This window comes from Catharus ustulatus, chromosome 5, assembly GCF_009819885.2.
Source record: "Catharus ustulatus isolate bCatUst1 chromosome 5, bCatUst1.pri.v2, whole genome shotgun sequence".
NCBI classification, from domain to species: domain Eukaryota; kingdom Metazoa; phylum Chordata; class Aves; order Passeriformes; family Turdidae; genus Catharus; species Catharus ustulatus.
In genome coordinates this window covers 47,937,765-47,959,049 of record NC_046225.1, presented here as the reverse complement: position 1 = coordinate 47,959,049, position 21,285 = coordinate 47,937,765, and the positions used below count along the sequence as shown (strand labels likewise).

The 21,285-nt window shown below is 40.4% G+C and overlaps 1 protein-coding gene across 1 annotated transcript in view; it reads left to right on the top strand.

The window, feature by feature from the left end:
- Positions 1-21,040, top strand: part of PDGFRA (platelet derived growth factor receptor alpha) — a 34,605-nt gene extending 13,565 nt beyond the window's left edge. The window contains exons 6-23 of the mRNA XM_033059289.2: positions 759-930; positions 1,033-1,222; positions 1,695-1,810; positions 2,285-2,411; positions 2,899-3,092; positions 3,553-3,647; positions 3,757-3,889; positions 7,957-8,061; positions 8,687-8,797; positions 9,528-9,681; positions 10,774-10,940; positions 12,096-12,211; positions 12,765-12,887; positions 13,461-13,572; positions 15,366-15,465; positions 15,587-15,692; positions 16,380-16,615; positions 17,656-21,040. Coding sequence (XP_032915180.1) covers positions 759-930; positions 1,033-1,222; positions 1,695-1,810; positions 2,285-2,411; positions 2,899-3,092; positions 3,553-3,647; positions 3,757-3,889; positions 7,957-8,061; positions 8,687-8,797; positions 9,528-9,681; positions 10,774-10,940; positions 12,096-12,211; positions 12,765-12,887; positions 13,461-13,572; positions 15,366-15,465; positions 15,587-15,692; positions 16,380-16,615; positions 17,656-17,803 — 2,505 coding nt within the window. The 3' untranslated portion in view covers positions 17,804-21,040. The remainder of the gene's footprint in view (positions 1-758; positions 931-1,032; positions 1,223-1,694; positions 1,811-2,284; positions 2,412-2,898; positions 3,093-3,552; positions 3,648-3,756; positions 3,890-7,956; positions 8,062-8,686; positions 8,798-9,527; positions 9,682-10,773; positions 10,941-12,095; positions 12,212-12,764; positions 12,888-13,460; positions 13,573-15,365; positions 15,466-15,586; positions 15,693-16,379; positions 16,616-17,655) is intronic.
- Positions 21,041-21,285: the final 245 nt, after the last annotated feature.

The window sequence follows — 21,285 nt, the reverse complement described above, 5'->3', positions numbered from 1 at the left end:
ATTCAGTGAAACTTGGCTAGGGTCAGTCTCAGGCAGTTTCACAATATCCCACGTAAAATGTCTGGTTGCTGAAGGAATAATATAATTGAAGTGTACCTAGTTGTTACTCCAAATACTCCATTTTGTTTAAGTAAGTTTAGAGCCCAAGAGGAAAAATTATTTGAACGAGTTTTGTTTCGTTTTCCATCTTACCTATCAGTACAGTCTCTTCTATATGCTACCTTTCAAAGCTAGCCCCAGCATATTTTTGTGCCAGCCCCTCATAACATGGTCTGCCATTTTCACCACCCCTTTACTCTCAGAAGTTTTCCTCTTGTCAATAAATTATTCTTGTTTTGAGAGGAGGCAGAGCATAGCATCTATTAACTGGTTACGTTTTGTCTGGTGAAGGGTATAAAAATTCTTCCTACTTCATGAACATTGAACAAAGGGGACTCAAGTGGCTTTTACATCTGAGGAAAAGGTAGTGCATAAGGAATGAATTGCTCTGTAAAGTTGTTTATCCAAATTTTCAAAGGTATTTGTTTCTCGTGAACAAAATAAGAGCTTTCAACCTCAGCCTTCTGTGCCTGCCCCCAAAAAGGTGTACTTTTATAGGCACAGTTGTAGCTGAAAAAGGCATCCTTAGTTGAATAAACAAGTCTTCTGCCATACAGGATTTAGATGTTTGCTCTCACTTCAGGGTATCAAAGATCCTCAGTGATGTGCTTTCGGCTCAGTTGCTTAATCAAGGTTTTTTTTCCTTCTCCAAACCACAGAAAGAAAAAGGTCTGATAAAACTTGATGACATCAAAGTCCCATCGCAGAAGCTGGTTTACACCTTGACCATTCCTGAGGCATCAGTGAAAGACACAGGGGATTATGAATGTACTGCTCGCCATGCAACCAAGGAAGTTAAGGAAAATAAGAAAGTAGTCATCACAGTTCATGGTATAGTCTGATTTTAGTGCCCAAAATTATTAACACATTGGAAAACAACATTCTCGAAAAATGTTGCATAGTGTTGTTTACACATTGCTTTTTCATTTACAGACAAAGGCTTTGTTCACCTGGAGCCTCAGTTTGGGGCTCTGGAATCTGTCAACCTGCACGAAGTCAAAAACTTTGTTGTTGATGTGCAGGCTTATCCAGCACCAAAAATGTACTGGTTGAAGGATAATGTGACTCTGATAGAAAATCTTACAGAGATTGTTACTACTTCAGGAAGAATCCAGGAAACGAGGTAAAAAACCTTCTGACCCTTACTTTGCTGTGCTGACTTGAGTTCCTCCCCCAGAAACCTGGGCACTGCTCACTCTTTATACCTCAGTTTGCCGCTTCTTCCTCAGTGGCAAATAGTTGATTTGTTTTCTGTTCTAATTTACTACTTCTTACTATCTTCATAACATCAACTTCTTCAAGGTTCTTGAGCAAGAAAACTCTTCACTCCCTCTAACATTTCTCCACACCAACAATTTCCAACTCTTTCCAGTAAAATCAGGGCTTTTTCAGTTCCTTGCAGAAAGTAACTAAGACTACTTTTTTTCTCAGTAGTATGTTGATAGTTATTTACCACTTGAGTAATGACTTAAAGGCATGCTAGAAATGCTAAATGTCACTATGTTATAATTGCAACATATCCAGATTACATGTTGCACCAAAATGATTTTTTATGCCTGCTTTAAAAATACAAACAAAAACTTGCATTTCTGCAGGTTTCAGAGTATTTTAAAATTGATACGGGCCAAGGAGGAAGACAGTGGATACTATACTTTGGTTGCTGAAAATGAAGATGAGATTAAAAGATACACCTTCTCATTGCAAATACAAGGTAAGCAGCCCCAAAGCCTTGCCCACCAGAACTCATGGCATGCAGCAAAGACTTGATCCACTTACACACTGCATTGCCTGGAGTACAGATACATGAAAGGCACAACCAGGGCAAGCAGAGGAGTGTGTGCGTGTTAGTCTCTGGAGCTTTTCTAGCCTGATCCTGGCTTTCACTTCTGCGCTGGCCTTGAGCCAGAAAGAAACTTTATCCACCCAGTTAAGTTATTCCAGCTGACAGTAGGACGATAGCTCATTTAACATGACATGAAGACGTGGCACAACTGCAGCACTTCCTTCTCGTTGCTCCAGCCTAGAATCCAGTCTGTGCTCAGGAGATAAGCACCTCTGTTTGAGTCTGTTCTGTAGCTCTTGCTAAGGTGTTGGCCAAACAACGCCTGTCCTGCTCTGAAATTTGAAGCACCTTTTTTTTGTAGGCACTGACAAATATTTTAACAATCTTCTGACTCCTTCCCAGTTCCAGCTCTCATCTCAGCCCTCGTGGATGATCACCATGGCTCTGCAGGTGGGCAGACAGTGAGATGCTTGGCAGAGGGGACCCCACTTCCCGATGTGGAATGGCTGGTTTGCAAGGACATTAAAAAGTAAGAGAAGTGGGTGGTTTCTTGCCTGAAATATGACTTGTGTCTTCAATTCATTAGTTACTGTACTATGTTTTCCTCATCAAGAGCCAGTAAGTTTCAGATAATTCTTACTGCTTTTTAGAGGCATGCTGCTTATATTTCAAGAGAAGTTGTCAGTGCCCTTATTTACATCCTATAGGACATAAAACAATGCATCAATTCAGGTTTCTCTCATAAAAGCTTTCTGTTCAGTAAACCAACACCAAGGATTTCACAGTCCAGGTTTGAGTAAGCATTTTGAGAAGTAGCTGTTCTTCAATTCAGGGATTATTTTTATTTTGAAGGAAGAAAGGTGCCGGTTTTTCAGAAATGCAATCTAAAGACTCTTCTGGTCCTTAAATAAGTTGTTATTAGAAGAAATTTGCAGGGAAAGGTAATTCTTGTTCTGTTCACTTATTTATCCGTACCTACACCCAACACCCATTTCTCCCATTATTATTCTCTGCAGGTGCAGCAATGACACCTCATGGACCCTTTTGACTAACAATATCTCTGATATACACATGGAAGCCCACCTGGATGAGAAAAATATGGTGGAAAGCCAGGTGACCTTTCAGAAGGTAGAGGAAACCCTGGCTGTGCGATGTGTGGCAAGGAATGACCTTGGTGCTGTTACTCGAGAACTGAAGCTTGTGGCTCCCAGTGAGTTTGCTTTGTCCTTCTATGCAATTACAACAACCAGTTTGACCCTGCTCTAACTCACTCCAGCTCAGTCCTAATGGATAAAAGTATGAATTATCATAGATAATAAATTAAAGTGGATTTTTATCCACCCTGGTGTTTCTGAGGATGAGGCATTTTCCAGGTCTTTATGATGCATCTGCTTTTTGCTTATTATGTGGTTCCATAATTCATTTTACCATTTACCATGTTATTAGTAGTTATTATTCTTCTAGAAAATCTGCATTTGGTTTTGAAACAAGATGGCAGAGCAGCTCTGGGCTTGGAAAGACTTTATAGTCACCAGCCTCAGGAACTGCTCATGCCACTTCTGCAGGACACAGGAACTGCGGAGATGGATGTGTGGGGAGGTGGGTGTCTTATGTGTGTGATGCTCCTCATGGCTCATGAGGAAAATATGGTCTGTCTTTTTACTCCACAGCCTTAAGATCTGAGCTAACGGTGGCTGCTGCTGTCTTAGTGCTGTTAGTGATTGTGATAATTTCACTGATTGTCCTGGTCATCATATGGAAACAGGTATGCAGAAAAATATTTCACTTTGGGTGCTGAGCCCTGCTGGGTTTTGATCTGCTCTAAAGTCAGGTCCAGGACTAACGCTTGGTTTTGCATTCAATGTGCTCCGCAGAAGCCAAGGTATGAAATTAGATGGAGAGTCATTGAGTCTATCAGCCCTGATGGCCACGAGTACATTTATGTGGATCCAATGCAACTGCCTTATGACTCCAGATGGGAGTTTCCTCGAGATGGGTTAGTGCTTGGTAAGTTTTCTGCAGCCTCGCCCTTCTTTGGGGAGAAAGACATTCAGTGACCATTCTGAGGTCTCTGCAGGATTTGCAATAGAAGTCATGGCCACAAAGTCCAGAATCTTGCTGTGTCTGTTTGTTCTCCTCAGTTCTCCTTCCTTATCCTCTTCCACAGTGGCATCAGCCCTGAGGTCCTTGTGTTAGTGTCTCCTGTGCCTCTGTTCCAGTTCTCCTCCACGTGCCCTGTGTGCAGTGCCCACCCCTATGAGGCTTAGGGGACTTTCTCAGTGTTATACACCCTTTTCAGCCCTCACTTCTGCTAAGGCATCCACAAGAAGGACGTTGGTATTTCTTATCTGCAAGACATTTATATACTTATGTGCAGAGGCCAAGAAAATCTGCAACTAGTTATGTAGTTTTATTAAAAATATTTTTAAAATTATTAATCCATGCCATGCACATATCAGTGCTGAGTAACAGCATATTTTTGTGGCTACTGTCCTTCTTTCTTCTTCCTTCCCCTTCTGCTTTCTTGCTTTGCTATACCTCATTGGAATTCATACAGAATTCAGTCATAATTAATTCCTCAAGGCTAGCCCAATCTCTCATTTAAATCAATTGAAAGTGTAATGACTATAGAAAATGTTAATGTCCTATCCAGATAGTGCTTTAAGCATGGAAGGCTTCCCTCTCTTGGAGGCATCTGTGGACCAAATTGTATTGCAAATCAGAGGAGAAGAAGAGGAAATGTGTCTTTTGTTTGATACATTTCAAGAAACATACTCCCCTGGTGTAGTTCTTAACCCTCACAGAGTTAATTCTTGAAAGAGGCAAGAGAAAGATTTCCGGTTCAGGAACAATATCCTTTAATTAAATTCATGTTGCTAATTGAAGGCTAGAGGAGGATGAACGTTTTATGGAATTATTTTATTACAACCCAGACTTTAATTATATGCCTAAATAGGATTTGTCAGATCTGAGTTGTTAAAGACCACCATTGTGACTTTGTCTCCCTCTGACTCATGAGCACCAGCCTGCTTCAACGCCTTCTTGTTTACAAGTGTATTCAGAGTAGTCAGTAACTTTAAAACCCAGTGCTCCAAATCCCTTTGGCAATCTGGATTGCCCAACTGCTCTACTTGACATGCTTTCCCAGCAGCACTTTTGCCATATTAAATGCTTGCTGGTAAGGCGGGGCCCCCTTTTGTTTCTGGGGCTGACAATTCTGGTTTGTGTGGATTTTCTCTTATCTAAGTGGGAGATGACAGCAAAGCAATTACACCTTTAGTTCAGGGAGCCTCTGAAGCAGGTTACAAACCCATTCTGGCTCTGCCAGATGAGTATTTCCCATCCTAGCTGTGTAAGCCAGCTGGCATTTATTTGCTTTTTTCTAGCCAGTAGTGCCTGGAGTGCAGTGCTGTGTTAAACGCCAACACTGAACGTTGGCTGGATGGAGCTTCGATTGACAAATCTGGGTTACACTGCAAATTTCTCTTTGCAATCACTGATCCACAGTGCATGCAGTGCACTTCTGTTTAAAGGGCTCATGAACCAGTGCAAGTCCAAGGGATGTGTACCAGAAGGAACAACACATAATGCCACGAGCTGTTTGAACACCACTGCCTTCTGCTGGCTCTGCTGAGAATTTGTGAGGTCCCAGCAGGATCTGGACCTCCTCATCTGGCTGACAGAGCTGAGAGCAGCACCTTTTGAGGCATGGGGTCAGAGCGCTGCTGCTCAGGACACCAAGGTGGCTGTACAGACACAGCACAATTGCTCTCATCACTTCCCAGCAAGGCATTTATTTGTCCCGGTGACCTTAATAAAATGAAATGCTGGTCTGACACAGAATCTGACCTGTGCCCATTTGAAAAAAGCAAGTTAAGATTCAAGTCACACAACAGTCAGAGATGTGGTACATAATTTCATGAGTCTAGAAACTGGGTGTAGATTATAAAACTTGACACTTGTTTGGCTTTTAATACAGACTAAGAGAGTTATGGTTTCATTTGGGATGGGTTAATTATCCCGGGCCAATTTTAGCAAAAGAAGCATCCAGCTGTGATGGTTGCATTTGGAACAAATTCACACACTTCACCCTTGTGTCCTCTGAGCAGAAAAGCAGCACCTCTCTGGCAGGCACAGCAGATAAGCTCTGTGGATGGGTACAGAGGCTGAATTAGCTGCTGTTCCTGCACTAGTTTGAGGGGTCTTGTGGGATCTCTGTGTCTGCACTGTCCCTCTGTGGTGGTGAAGCAGCACTGCTCCTTCAGCGAGCAGACCACAGCAGTGCCTTTATACCGAAAAGTAAACTCACACTGTAATTTAGAGCTCCAATGAAGCACTCATCAAGAATATGATGGCATTACAGATGCTTCCAGTTCTTGGGCAGTTAGCTCTCACCTGGCTCTGAATTTCAAATGCAAAAGACATGAGGCTTTGGGCTACATCTGCAGAGAGGGTTGAAAAGGGGAAATAGCAGTGATGGCTCCCTGCCATTCCGGAAGTGCTCTCACTGTCTCCACATGCACCCCAGCCCAGCAGAGGTGATGGAGAGGGAGATGTGTGCCTCGTGCTCAGCTGACAATATGGTTTTGGGGAGGAATTGGCTTGTGAAGACAAAAAGATCAAGGAGCATCAGCAAATGCCATCACATTCTGAAGGGCTGCATCCTGCCATATGGCCCCCAGACCTTCAGTCTGAAAAGTTTCAGGGGCCAAATTTCAAACTCAGGTTGTTTGAATTAGTCTGAAATTTAGTGTGAAGCTTTCTCACATCCTGATTGGAAAGGATAACCTTTGGAGCACAGGAATCTTGAAAATAAATCACATAGCTCCTGTGAGCATGACAAACTATGCTGTCATAATCTTGGAGAGGTTCACCAGCGTTAACTCAGCCAAGCATTCTTTAACCATTTCTTGTGCTTGTTAATGATGTAGATATTTGGCTGGAAATTTTCTTTCAAAAGCATGTGTACAATGAAAGTGGGGGCAGTAGCTAGAGGATAACAGAAACATATGGCATTGCATGCCAGATAACACCTTCAAGTGTAAGAGGTGACAAGTTCAAACTGCAAATGAATGTCAAAGACAAAATGCTGTATATCTCCCTAATAAAATGCACTAGTTATTCTTTCTGTTAAAAAGTCAAAGTTAAAAACTAACATAAAATCAAAACGACCGCTTGTCAGGCATGTGATTATATTCTGGCATCTGGACATCATATACAGGTTTGCTCACTAAGTGTTCCCTTGATGAACTTGGTTTTCAGTGCAGAAGCTAGGAAATACAGTATTTTGGAGTATGTTTGTGCAGTTCATATTTCTCTAAAATCTCAATCTGTACAAAATTCTTCTGGAGACTGTATCCAAATTAGAAGGCAGGATATATTAATCCCAAATTTTTGTCTAAATTGATTTGTGGGAAGAGTAAAGGGTCTATAAACATTAGCTGTTTCATTACAGCACTTGGAAATTTGCAATACAATTTATTCCAGCAGATGAAACACACTTGTACATTAAACTTCAGAGAAGTTTCCCCTCATATGTGATCAACATGCATTTCAGCTTCTTGCAGATCTGAAATGGTGCTGCCTGTCTACTTCTGAATGTGCTATTGGTGTGCTTTAGTCCATTTTACTGCTGGATGTATGCAGTTTTCTGTAATAGAATGAAACTACAGCTGAGGGACCCAATTCAGATTTGTAAGTCAGGAACACGCCTATATTGTAATCAGGTGCTGACTGAGGCAAGAAGGTCAGCTTAAACCAAGGACAATCCATGATTTGAGAGAATAAATTGAAGATGGCAGATTACAGGAAGGGATGAATTTGAATGAACTGAGGTTCCAGGTGCAGGTGTGCTCTTGATGTTTGCTTACATCTTTTTAAGAATTGTACTTAATGACAGCATTTCACATCTGCTTTTTCTGCTTAAAAACAGCAATAATAGCAATAATACCAGTGGTCTGGCTAAGGGAACGTGTCCTTTCCACACAAGGATCAACTTGTATAGGAATGGAGACAGAAAAAGAGCTGAATTGTTGTTACCTTCTGCAATAAATAATATCCTCCCCTGTGTTCAGGTCGGATCCTTGGTTCAGGTGCATTTGGAAAAGTAGTTGAAGGGACTGCATATGGATTGAGTCGCTCTCAGCCGGTGATGAAAGTAGCTGTGAAAATGCTGAAACGTAAGTTGTCATGGTTCCATTTCCCATGCTAGCTATAAATCAATTCTTTGTATCTAAAGTCAAAAATGAATGGTGAAATGACAGGATTAAAAAATTACATGTTAGATTGCTTTATGGCATTTCAAGCCTGAAGGTACCCAAGCTTTTGAAAACATCCAATGTTTAGGTTTAGCTGAACAGCTACAATAACAAATATTGAGAAAGATAAAGTAACCATAAATGCCTGTGAACAAATGAGAGCTATACAACAAGGGGAAACAGCCAGGTCTAGTATAAGACTCTTAAGTTCATGAAGATTTTCTGGTTCATGAGAATCTGGTGCAGTGATTCTGCAGGAACCATGGGGATCTTGCTTGTGTTGAATGAGCAACTTGTAGAGTGCTCCTGTGCCACATGGCAATCCACTACACCCCTGCAGAGGGACAAACAGACTGGGTCAGCTACTGAGCTGCATCGAGTGAGTCCCTTATTAATCATTTGTGGCTCCTCTCTTAAGTCTTAAGAGAGACTTATCAAGTAAAGGATATGGTGGCAGCAATGCTCCAATGAGGCAAGCAAGGAGAAATCTTTTGTTAATGTGAAAATGTGACTGCTCCACTGAGTGGCTAATGTGTTTCTTCTACAGCTACGGCTAGATCCAGTGAAAAACAGGCACTCATGTCTGAACTGAAGATAATGACACATCTTGGCCCCCACCTGAATATTGTGAATCTGCTTGGAGCTTGTACAAAATCAGGTGGGTTTGGCTGACAAAATAAAGATTTGCTGTGGAGTCATCATTCAGTATTTAGCAAGCACATGGATGCCTAAAGATTTTTAGCTTTTAATGTAATCTTAATGTATTTGTAGCTTTGTAAACTGTTAAATGCCTAGGTATAAGTTCTAGTACTTTTCCAGCTTTCTTTCCCACAGTGAACAAATGCTTGTTCCTTAATGTGTTCTTTAAATTTTATCTACTTTTGCCTTTTACTTTACTAATGACTGTACCGTGTAACGATAGACACAATAAAGGTAGGGCAGGAGATCAGGGGGAGAGGTCCAGTGGGACAGAACCCAGGGGGTGGGTTATGTAACCAACTGCTCCTCTAATTGCACAATATTGGCTAGATATTCTACTGGCCCTATTTTATAAAATTGTACAAAATTAATTTGGGGCAGATATATTTTTTTTGTCATATTGCGTACCTGAAGGCTTTCATATTGCCATTCTAACATTGTTTGGAAAAGTTTGTGTTCTGTTTCCAGGCATCAATACAGGTTTCAAGTAAAGGATTTACCAATAAGTATAAACAAATACAGTTTCAGAAAACTTCTTGATATTTGATAATAATTGCAGTCATAACTTAGTAGATAGAAATGTATTAACTCACAACTCTATTTTCTACTACTTTTGGAGTATTTTTGTATTTCTTTCAGTTTTTCAAAAACTGCACTCATCAATGCATAATTTTGCTTTATTTTAACAGGTCCCATTTATATCATCACTGAATACTGTTTTTATGGTGATTTGGTGAACTACCTGCACAAGAATAGGGATAATTTCCTGAACCGACACCCAGAAAAGCCTAAAAAAGATTTGGATATCTTTGGGATGAACCCTGCTGATGAAAGCACAAGAAGGTGAGGGAAAAATGAAAAAAAGAAATACATGACCTGCGACTTAATGACTTAAGTCATTATTAACCTTTTTTGCATTACTCTCATTCACTGGTTTAAACTCCTCCCTATATTTTCTTGTTAGACTTTTTAGGTTTCATAGGTCTGGGAAGGTTTCATCAGTTTTTATTCAATCTCTCTAACATGTGCCCTACATTTGTGTTTCATGCATGAAGACATGCCTGCACTCTGAGGACCCCTGTGGTTTCTCCACAGATATCCTGATGCCCCAAAGATTTTTAATAATAAATCACAGCCCAATGTTTCTACTTCTTCTTTAAAAAAAACCCACCAAAACCCAAACCAACAAACAGACTAACCAACAAAAAGCAATCCTTTTGACTCTACATGCCAAAAACCTTTAAAAGTAAAGTGCATCTACCTGTCTCCTTGTTACCATGCTCGGGGAATTTCCACTGTCTAAAACTCCTTCCCTTCAACAGCCTGGCAGAGCTTTTTCTCCAAGCTCAAGTATTCTCCTTTATCTACCAATGGCTTAGCCAGTCTCAATAGTGTCCTAATAGTTAATGTCCATCCCAGAACTGAGGAAGTTTGTCATCATACATTCAGCAATAATGTAATGCCATAAAATGGCCCAGGATTTAAAAGGTGAACAGAGATTCATTCAAAAAATCACTCAGACAAATAGATTAACTGACTTGGTAGCTGAATAAACTATTCATCTGGGCATGGGTTTGTTCAGCAGGACTGGATTTGGTGCAAACTGTCTGGATGAATAAATGACACCTATCATTTGGAATACCTTGAGCTAAAAGCCCTTGATAATTTTATTCAGTGGGATTTTGGGAAATAAGGCATGGTTACACACCTGACTGTTGGCAAAAGCCTAGGTTTGAAGCGCTTGTGTCTGACTACAGTAATACAAGTGATGCATGGTAAAAATCTTTATAAACATACATACATATTCCCTAACAAGAAGCTAGCTGTTGAATTTCACATCAGTACAACGGTACAGATTAAATGAATGGTTAGATAGGCATATGCTGTAAGAGGGGAGTCACTAGCTGATACACTTTTATTTTTTTCCAATTTCAGCTATGTGATACTGTCATTTGAAAACACTGGAGAATACATGGACATGAAACAAGCTGATACCACTCAGTATGTGCCAATGCTGGAAAGGAAGGAGGGCTCTAAATACTCTGATATTCAGAGATCTATATATGATCGGCCAGCTTCATATAAGAAGAAATCCATGTCAGGTAATGTAGAACTGTCCCTTCCTCATACATCATTAATGCAAATTACTCTCATGTAAACACATATCTTATTTTTGTCCTCTAAATACACACAAACTACTGAACAAGCTCTGTTCAGCAAGAGTGTGAGCATAAGCTGTAAGCTAAAAGCTTGTGGTTGTGTTCTTCCATTCTGCTCTGGGGGTAGGAATGCATGTTGTGGAGCAGAAGGGGTCCTGTTGTGTATTTGTTTCTGTGCTGAAGCACTGTGTAGCTGTGCTCTGCAATGGGGCTGTAGGAACTCTTTGAAGGCAGCGATTTTATCAGTCTTGTAGTTTGAAGGATTTTGAGCAATAGCAACAACCAATAACAATAGAAGTTTATGTTGTACTATTTCCACTTACATTTTGCATTGACACTTACCAAATGCAGAACACTCCCAAATACTTTCCTGGATTATGTAATGAAGATGATGAATCCATCCTATTCCCTGTCCCTGTTCTCAGAAACCAGATATGCTTTTCTTTAAAAACAGACACCATCACTTCTGCCTCTAGGCCTCAGAAACTGAACCATATCCAGTCCCAGATTTGCATGGCAGACTTATGTACTCATGCTCTAGGACTGTCAGCGAAAATGAATCACTGAATTCTGACTGGTTTTTTTCTGGCGTTTTTCATAAAAGAAATAAGAACTGTTGCCATAGACTTACTGACCCTTTTTGCTGGCATTGGATTAGTCCCAGTGAATACCTCCTGGGCAACAACAGCGTTCAGCAAAAGTGAACAGATAAGAATGTACATGCATGCACAAAACCCTAATGAAGACATCACCTCTAAACAAATATTTTTGTACCACGCACTGAGTAAACAACCTGTGCGACAGTCCAGTAATGTCCAGTAACACCTCTTTTTCACTTTACTTTTTCCTACTCTTCTCAGAGGGAAAAATTACAGACAGGAGAAAACCCAAACCCATTATTTAATACTGGCTGTTTTAAAAATGCAGTATGTGCCAGTGACTGCCAGACATCAGAAGTGGTAATAGTTACTATGAAAAGACTGTTTTGGTCATGGTACTCTGCTAAAATTATCAGCTCAGAGTCATGGTAGGTAGGGGAAGATGGATGCTATTTTCACACTCCACAGCAAAACCATATTTTTCTTCTTTTTTCAATAGAATCAGAAGTCAAAAATCTTCTTTCAGATGATAGTTCAGAGGGTCTCAGCCTACTGGATTTGCTGAGTTTCACCTACCAGGTTGCCCGGGGAATGGAATTCTTGGCTTCTAAAAATGTAAGTAAATAAAAAAGTAAGCAAAATGGAATAAGGTGTAAAAAAAGTTTCTGCAGCTATGGTTTTAAATTTAGATTTTGAGCATATGACACAACATAGTATTCTTTTTTGAGATATAGACACCTTTCTCACTTACCTGTAAATAGAGACCACCATGGTGGGAAAAAATCAAAGCAGCAGTCACTTGTCATTCCCTGCTGCATCCTGTGACATTGCTGAAGTCAGGGTGCCAGAGATGGTGGAGGATCAAAGCAGGGTGTGGGTGAAGGGTCCATGCAGTCCCAAGCCAGCATGGTCAGAAGCACAGGCATATCATTAGTACATGATGGGTAGAATGGGAAAGGGTGACCTCATTTTGCCTCCTGCCCCCTAAAGTGCATCTGTGTGAGACCTTGCTGATCGTGGAGCCTGGTGCCTCCCTGCCCCTGTTAGCAGGTGCTTGTTCAGTAGAAAGTCTTGTTAGGACTGGACTTAGAAAGTCAACCCTCTTGAAAGGGCAGTGGCCCTCATGGAAAAAGCATGTCCTTGAACAACTTCATTTTTCTCCATACAGTGTGTGCACCGTGACTTGGCCGCTCGTAATGTCCTCCTGGCTCAAGGAAAAATTGTGAAGATCTGTGACTTTGGCCTGGCTAGAGACATCATGCATGATTCCAACTATGTCTCCAAGGGCAGTGTACGTACTTAATCTCTGGAGCTCTGCTTTAACTGAAATGAAAGTTGTCAGTTTTAAAGGCTATTTCATGTTCTTGCCATTCAGTCCTGGTTATAGTAATTGACCATTGGGATGAATGTACCTCAGAAAATTTATCTTCAGATCATTAATTCCCGTAATTTTTCTAACTCTGTTTTAAAGCCAAAAAGTACACATTTAGTACTTCCAGTCTGAAATTTTTAACTGGCAGGTTTTGTGACTGGATAAACTATTAAGGAATTGTTGAACAATGACATATCAGACCTGGTTCAGCACTGCCAGATTTTGCATACATTCAATCATTTGCTACTTGGTATTTTGCTAGTAATGAAATTAATACAGTTATGATTTAACTAGTTTTTATGGGGAGCAACAAGTAGCATTGCTTATAATCCTGGTACCTCTGTATTAAATTGAATTAAAAATAAACACTACCAAGGTTAACATGACTTTTCTTACAGAGAGATGTTATTCCTGGCTATCAAACAACAATTGCGATGGTAAGCATTTATTTAATGACTAATCTCTGGTGTTTGTGCTTTCTGTTTATTACAGACTTTCCTCCCAGTAAAATGGATGGCACCTGAAAGTATTTTTGACAACCTGTACACAACATTGAGTGATGTCTGGTCTTACGGCATTCTGCTGTGGGAAATATTTTCTCTTGGTATGTACTGTGAATATTTTCCTATGTGTAGTGATTAACTTTTTTCAATTCAAGCTGTTCTGCATGAAGTACTTCAAATCCTGCATATAAAACTATATGTGTGAAATCCACTGTTAGTTGTTCATCTGTATGGGATTTCAGATTCCAGTGTTAGGTGTGAAGTGAAATGTCCATACTCTCCCAAAGTTCTCTTTAGTTTTGGTATGGAGTTTTTGTTTGTTTGGGGCCTTTCTTCTTCTTTCTTTGTTTGTTTGTTTTTGCAATATACTTTTTCCCCTGTAAAACTAAGAGAACTTTGTGAAAATCTTTTATGGAAAAGTATTGGTGTGCCACAACAGGATTGATTTTCTGTCTAATATGAGAAGCAACATATTTCTCCCTTGCAATGGGGTGCCTGGGGCTGCAGCCCAGCTCAGCAGCTGCTTTGGAACAGTCTCTTCATACACGTTTCAAAAGAGCCTGTCTTAGTCCTATTACAGAATGAAAATAAATGTCAATCTTCTGGGACACCGATTTCTCATTTCCAGGTCAACACTGTTCCCACAGTTGGTTTATGGCAGTGTAAAGTGGTTATGACAATATATAGCAGTTACAGACAATGTTCAGTTCCCAGCTGGGAACAGCCTGGCTCTCTCCTCAGCCTCATTAATTAGCCTCCTGGACGGGTGGATGGCCAGCTTCAGTGAGCATGCATTGCCCAGATTTACTGCCAACACAATTACTCATGCCTGTACGGCTTCTACTGCTGCCCCACAGCAACCCCCAGCCTAATGTTATTTGCTAGAATAAGTTGTCACATAACTGCTTCTCAGAAAACAACAGTTGCACCACTATTTTGGGTATTGATTCCTGTAATCTCTGGGCATCATAGGATCCTGTAAATAGCCATTCCCCAATATCCCTGAGAGGCATTGGACAGTGCAGGAACTGAAGCACTACACATCACTGCTCTACCTGTGAAGAAGGTTCTGAAGCTCCACCCTAGGTGAAAATCCTGCTTTTGAAAGGGCAGAGTTTTCTGAAGTAATGATATAGCATGCCTCCTCCATCTGAGAAAATGGAGAAAACATATCCTCAGCAGTGTTTTTTAAGAAGGTCAATTTTGACATCTTGCTACCATGCTGACTTCAGCTTGAATTATCCTTTTACACATCAGCAACCACTGAGCGTGACGGCAATGATATCTCTGTGTTGCAGCCCCAAATTATCAGTTAACTGTGTCAGCTTGGGCCAAGTCCAAACTTTTTTGACAACCCATGCGCGTGACACGTTAGATACTGTCTAAAGCCAGCTGCCCAGCTGGGACTAGTGGGGTATGGAGGGGACTAACACAAAGCCTCTGGCCTTGCAGCCAGGATGAGGTGTGTTACTCAGGCCCTGTCCCTCTCAGCTGTCCTACAGGTGCCAAAGGCAGTCACGCCAGACAGAGCAAGTATCTAGGCTAAGTTCTCACAGAAAGGCAGTGGCAGGGTACAGCAGTGACCTCAGCCATGCCAAATGCAGGCTGATGACCTGATCCAGGTATCACCTAGTCTCTGTCCCCAGTACATTCTATGAACACTGTAAAGATATTTTTTTCTAACTAGCACCTACTTCAATCTTTCCTAGCCAGTGTTAGGGCTTAATGTCATCAAGACAATAGCTCTGATGTGAAACACTAGGAAAGAATCATTCTGATATCATGCTAAATTATAGTGTTAACAGTTCATGACATGAACAGGAAGACAGTATTTGGGAATTCTTCATGGATAGTCAAGTACAGAGCAGTACTTTTGCTTCTCTTTTACCTGCAGGTGGCACACCATATCCTGGCATGATGGTCGATTCTACTTTCTACAATAAGATCAAGAGTGGATATCGAATGGCCAAACCTGATCATGCTACCAATGAAGTGTAAGTGTGCATTTGGCTTTTTCACACCTGCTCAATCTCCAGAGAAATTTGGCTTTAGTTTCTGTTAGATCAGTTATATTCCCCTGCCAGCTGGTTGAACTGGTTTCCTTCTTATCTGCAGGTATGAGATTATGGTGAAGTGCTGGAATAGTGAACCAGAGAAAAGACCTTCTTTCTACCATTTGAGTGAAATTGTGGAGAGCTTGCTGCCTGGAGAGTACAAAAAGGTTTGCTCTTTGTAATTTTCTCTGTGTTTTCTGTATACTGCTTTGGAGGGAATTATAAGCATAGTTCCAGCCACGAGCACCAAACTGGCACATTCTAACCTCTGTGAATGATGTGATTAGCACAGGGATTCATGTTCAGTTTCTTCATTTGAGCTTGCTGAGAGAAACCATTCTGCAATACTAACTGGAAAGCAGAACTCTTCATGTCTTATTAAATCCTAACAACTCATTTTTTCTACTGGAGACCTAGTTCTATATATTTTCATGGGTTTTTGTAGGCTGTGCAATAATTCTATAAAAGAGACTTCTTTGCCCATGTGTATAATCTTCCTGTCTCCTTCTCTGGACCCTGACACCAGCAAGTTTTCCCCTCACACTTCTGACAGCTCTGGACAAGTTGTGCCTGCCCCACCAGTCAGTGTTTCATTTTCCCCACCTACCTTCCTTCTCCTTCACATCTATTTGTCTGCTTTGTGCTGCCACAAAGCTTTGCTCCTGCATCATCTAAAACTTACGTCTCTAAAACTTCTCCCTTCAAAGCAGCTGAAGATTCTGGACTCCTCTCTCCAGTGTTGCTGGCTCATAGGGCAGAGTACTTGCTAGGCTAATGAATCACAGCTGCCCATCTGAAGAAATGCAGCCTTAGTGAATAGCACCTAATGAGGGGGTTGAAATTAATATTTTCAGAGCTACGAGAAGATTCATCTGGACTTCCTGAAAAGTGATCACCCAGCTGTCACACGCATGAGGGGGGACTGTGACAATGCTTACATTGGTGTAACCTACAAGAATGAAGACAAGCTAAAGGACAGGGAGAGTGGATTTGATGAGCAGAGGCTGAGTGCTGACAGCGGATACATCATTCCCCTGCCTGACATTGACCCTGTTTCTGAAGATGAGCTTGGCAAAAGAAACAGACACAGGTAGGTGCAGTTTACAGACACATCCCTTAGCCCATAGTCACCATTTGGGGTCACGTTTGGCAATGTCCATTTACACTTTCCAGCATCATACTCTGCAAATTATTTATTTACTTACTGAGGGAGTCACATATAAATATGGTAGTATGAGTGGCCACCATGTTTTCATGGGAAACAATATATTTTACCTGTTTTGTGGTTGCCAGGGTAAGGTGACTGCTGGTAGGGTGCTTCAGTGTGTTTTTGGGACTCCTTTAATAGCTTGGTCAAGTCATAGTGGTTGTCTGGTGGATCTCTGGGCACATTTTGCAACATATCCTGCCTTCTTGGAGCTTCATATGAGACCTCAAAGGATTGATTTATGAGATATATATGAGATTTATGATTGATATATGACAAATTCTAAAATTTGGGAGAAGTTGTTGATAATATCTATGAAAGCAGAGTGTCCACAACTTTTCTTTTTACTTTTCTTTTTACTTCCCTCTTGTCAATTTGACCAGTGCCACTACAACACAACACTGCATGACTTTAATTGTGAGTGGTGCAGGCTTAATTCAGCACTTAATTAATTGTATATAGATTCAGCAACCTAGAAATGTATTTTTTTAAAATACATTTTTGTGCTTTACTTAAGCGAAGGAAGAACGAAGTGCCTAAAAGTATTATCAAAATTAAGATGTATTCTTATTCTTGTTATTCTTAACTTACTATCTGTTATTGCTATCTTATTTTCACCTGATCTCCTTAGATTTACCTAAGAGACCTATTGTCACCGTAGTTTCATAAAAGTATTTCTCCAACAAGTGTTTGGCTGAGAGTGCTTGGAGGAACATAAGAACAGCATACTCCTTTGAATTTCAAGGTGGTTCACTACTTTTGATATACAAGATACGTCATGTCCTAAGAAATTGGTGGTCATAGTCACCTCAGATTGCACTGTGGATCAGAAAGCATCTGGGGAGGTAGCATTCAGTTCTGCTAGAGACTGGAGTATTTACCCAACCACAGGACCTTATTTCTGAAATATTTGTCTCTTCCAGTTCACAGACATCTGAAGAAAGTGCCATTGAGACTGGTTCCAGTAGCTCTACCTTCATCAAGAGAGAGGATGAGACCATTGAGGACATTGACATGATGGACGACATTGGGATCGACTCCTCAGACCTGGTGGAGGACAGCTTCCTGTAACCCACAGACACCTGCCAGCTCTGCACACAGGGAAGCTCTCCCTGCTGTCTACAGACTCCTGCTCCACAGAGAAAACCACTTTATTGCAACGTCAAGGATGTGAAGAAGAGGAGGATTTGTAGAAAGGAACTCCCAGAACTGGGCAGAGGAATCAGCCTGAGTATAAATGAAAGAGACATGTTGAAGATGGATTTTTTTAGTGTTGCTTCTTGCAGTACTTCAGTAGCATCTCAGTGTTGTTTGCCATTCCAACTGGTAGGAGGATGAAGGGAAAAGCCACAAACAGACCAGTTTTGTGTTTCAAGGGCATTCATAGGACTTTGATGGATCAATTTTTCACTGCAGCAATACTTCACCATTGTAATTATGTAAATAACTGTCTACTCAAGGATCTTTTGAGGTGCACATTGAACATATGCCATGGATTTCAGAAGAGGTCATTCATGAATTTCGTGTACTTCCTCCCTCAATCTCAATGTCAGCTGCTGTTGAATTATCATGTGAATTGAAGAACATGCAAAAACCACTTTTGGACCAAATAGGTCTAAAACCACAAGGGAGTGACTGGTACTATAAAACATGTTACTTTCTACCATTAATGCAAGTAAAGGGGAATAATAATGATGATAATAATAATAATGATAATTAAAAGTCAGTCTATAATAGGTGTTAGAAACCTAGTAAGTCTTTATTAACTATAGAAGGTAGCTGTTTTCAAGATAATACTACTACTGTTTTCAGTAACACTAAATGTATATTTTACAATCCATTGTCCTTCAGTAAAAGCACAGTATCAAAACAGTTTTTTAAGTGCAGGGGAGAAATTTACACCCCCAAAAAAATTTATGGAACAATTTTTTTTCCATCTACACAGAATGGTAATTGTTCTGGTTAGCTAAAGCTACTTAACCAAGGAAAAAAAAAAAAAAGATTTTTTTTCTTTCATGATCTGAGTAGCTTTTCTAATCAGATATACTAGAAGCAATTAATTTTCCTGTGATTAAGTGGGATTCTAAAAATTTAAATTAAAAGAAAAAAGCCAGTTTTCCAGGATGCTGGAGAATGGAAGATTATGATAAACCACCAGCAATACCCCATTATTAGTGTTTCATGGGTACTCAAAAGAAATCTTATCCTGAGGTTAGCTGTGAAAAATTGATTTGATATTTGAACTGTTCAAGGAATAAAGACGTTTCTCCTAGCCTGAAATGCAAGTTCAAATAAGCAGAAATAAATATACAGAAAATATTCTTGTCTTAGTTTTCAAGTTTAAACAGGAGCAGAAAACTCTTCTATCTTTGCAGACTGTAACTACAGAAGGTAAATGCTTCTAGGAGTGTTGTTTGAAAGAAGGTGCATGAAATGAACCTGCTCTCAGCCTGTAATTTTGGTTTTTGACACCACTTATACAAACAAAGTATTATGATTACTGCTATCGCTGTACAATGTGTTATCGAGATATGATGCTTTGGAAGACTTACATGTGAAAAAAAAGCACATCACTGCCAAGAGCCTCATCCTTTCTGGTACTCAACTTTCAAACTTTGCCTTAATGCAGTGCAATGAGCACCTCGTAGGATATGGCCAACCTCTGTTACGACACAACCAATGCAAATGTGGTGCAAACTCGTTCCTGTGTTGCAGTATTTTCCTAGGAAGTGTGAAAGAATGACTGACAGAACATGCTGCCATGTTAAACTACAGTTTGCCTTCTAATGGCCCTACAAAAATCTTCCTAAGTCCCCTTGACTTCACCTGTGGACAGCTACAGATCAAATAAAAGCAAATGCAATATTGGCAGTGTTACACTGTGGGACGCTGCACAGGTAAATAATTCTGGGTCTGGGTTTCCAGCTGTCACCTGGCTGAGGCCATGCACAAGATCACAGCAAGCGTGAAAGCAGGACCTGAAATGAGCCCCCACATTTTCAACCCCGATGGAAGCTGACAATCAGAAGGAATGGTGATTGATGGTGCATTCTCTACTTCTTGTATTCAACAGACCAAGAACAAGTGTCTTCCTTTGCCAAACATGTCACTGAGCTCTGTATGGGGACAACTGTGAAACACAGACTCTTGATATAGCCAGGACAGATGAGATGGTATGAAATCTCCCTCCAGTTACGAACTATGAATTGAGGAAACACAAATTGTCTATGGATATCTCCGATATCTGAATGGTCACTTGAGATGACATGTGCTTGAATTTGCATGTGTAGTCTTTACAACTACATATTCAAATTAGGCAAGCAATTTCACCTGCATTTTTGCACATGGCCTAGTGTTCTTCAGGGTTTGAAAAATCAGCCCCAGCATGTTTTCTTATATCAGTTACTGGAATCGAAGGACGTTTTCATGCAGATTTGCCTTCCCCTTACCAGCCTCATTCTGTAACTCACAGTGCATCTCAGGCTAGACTCAAATGGGGAACCAGAGCTGGCTCACTTACTGGTACACAATAATGTAAATTCTCCATCTTGTCATGAGTATCGTGCAGATCAATTGCATCTGTGGCAAGGGTCTAGCCAAACCCAGCTCACTGCAGGCTTGGAATCAGACAAGCTGGCCTGGAAACTGGAATGAGAAGGAGAGGAAGAGAGAGGATTTACTAGAGAGAGAGAGAGAGAGAAGTGTGAGAGGATGAATTGTTTAGTTTCACAATGTTATCAGTATTACAGACTTTTTTTTTTATGGCTTACTTTTTGAGAAGCCACTGGAAGAGGTATTCCCAAACTTTTTGCTACAGTAATTGTATAACGACAATCAGTGTTATCCTACGAAATGCAGCTTTTGATTTGGAATGGCCAACCAATTCCTTACAGCGTGGTCTGCAACTTGTACAAAATGGTCCTATTACATGATGAAGGACGTGAGATATGATGATGTTATACATCAATATGTATATAAGTATTTTTATATAGACTTCTAGAATACTGCCAAAACATTTATGACAGCTATATCACTGCCTTTGTTTATATTTTTTTTTACTGTGATATATTCCACAGGCACGTTAACTGTTGCACTTTGAATGTCCAAAAGTTATATTTTAGAATAATAAAAAAGGAAGTGTTTCCAAAATGATGGCTGTTGTGAAATGTTTGAAGAAGGGCAAACTGGCCTGAGTGATGGTAGGCACAAAATGTATTTCAAAAATGCCCCTGTTGATATTTTGTCTTTGAAAAAATCTTGTAAATTAAGATCTCTATATTTCAATAAATGATATATAATTTAAGGATATGTGAGGGGTCTATACTCACTTATTGAAAAATGGTTATAAAGAATCAGTCTTGCTGAGGGATTTTTTTCCCTCAAGATTTCTCTGCAAAGCCATCAGGCAGTAATGACAAGCATATCTCCGAGCCCTTCCAGAGGTCATAGCAAGGAAGTGCTGGCAGCAAATGACCAGGATACCAAGTGATATCTGTGGGGAGTCATATTATCTCCCAAAACACAGCAGGTATGGTGCTCCAGCAGTGGGTGGG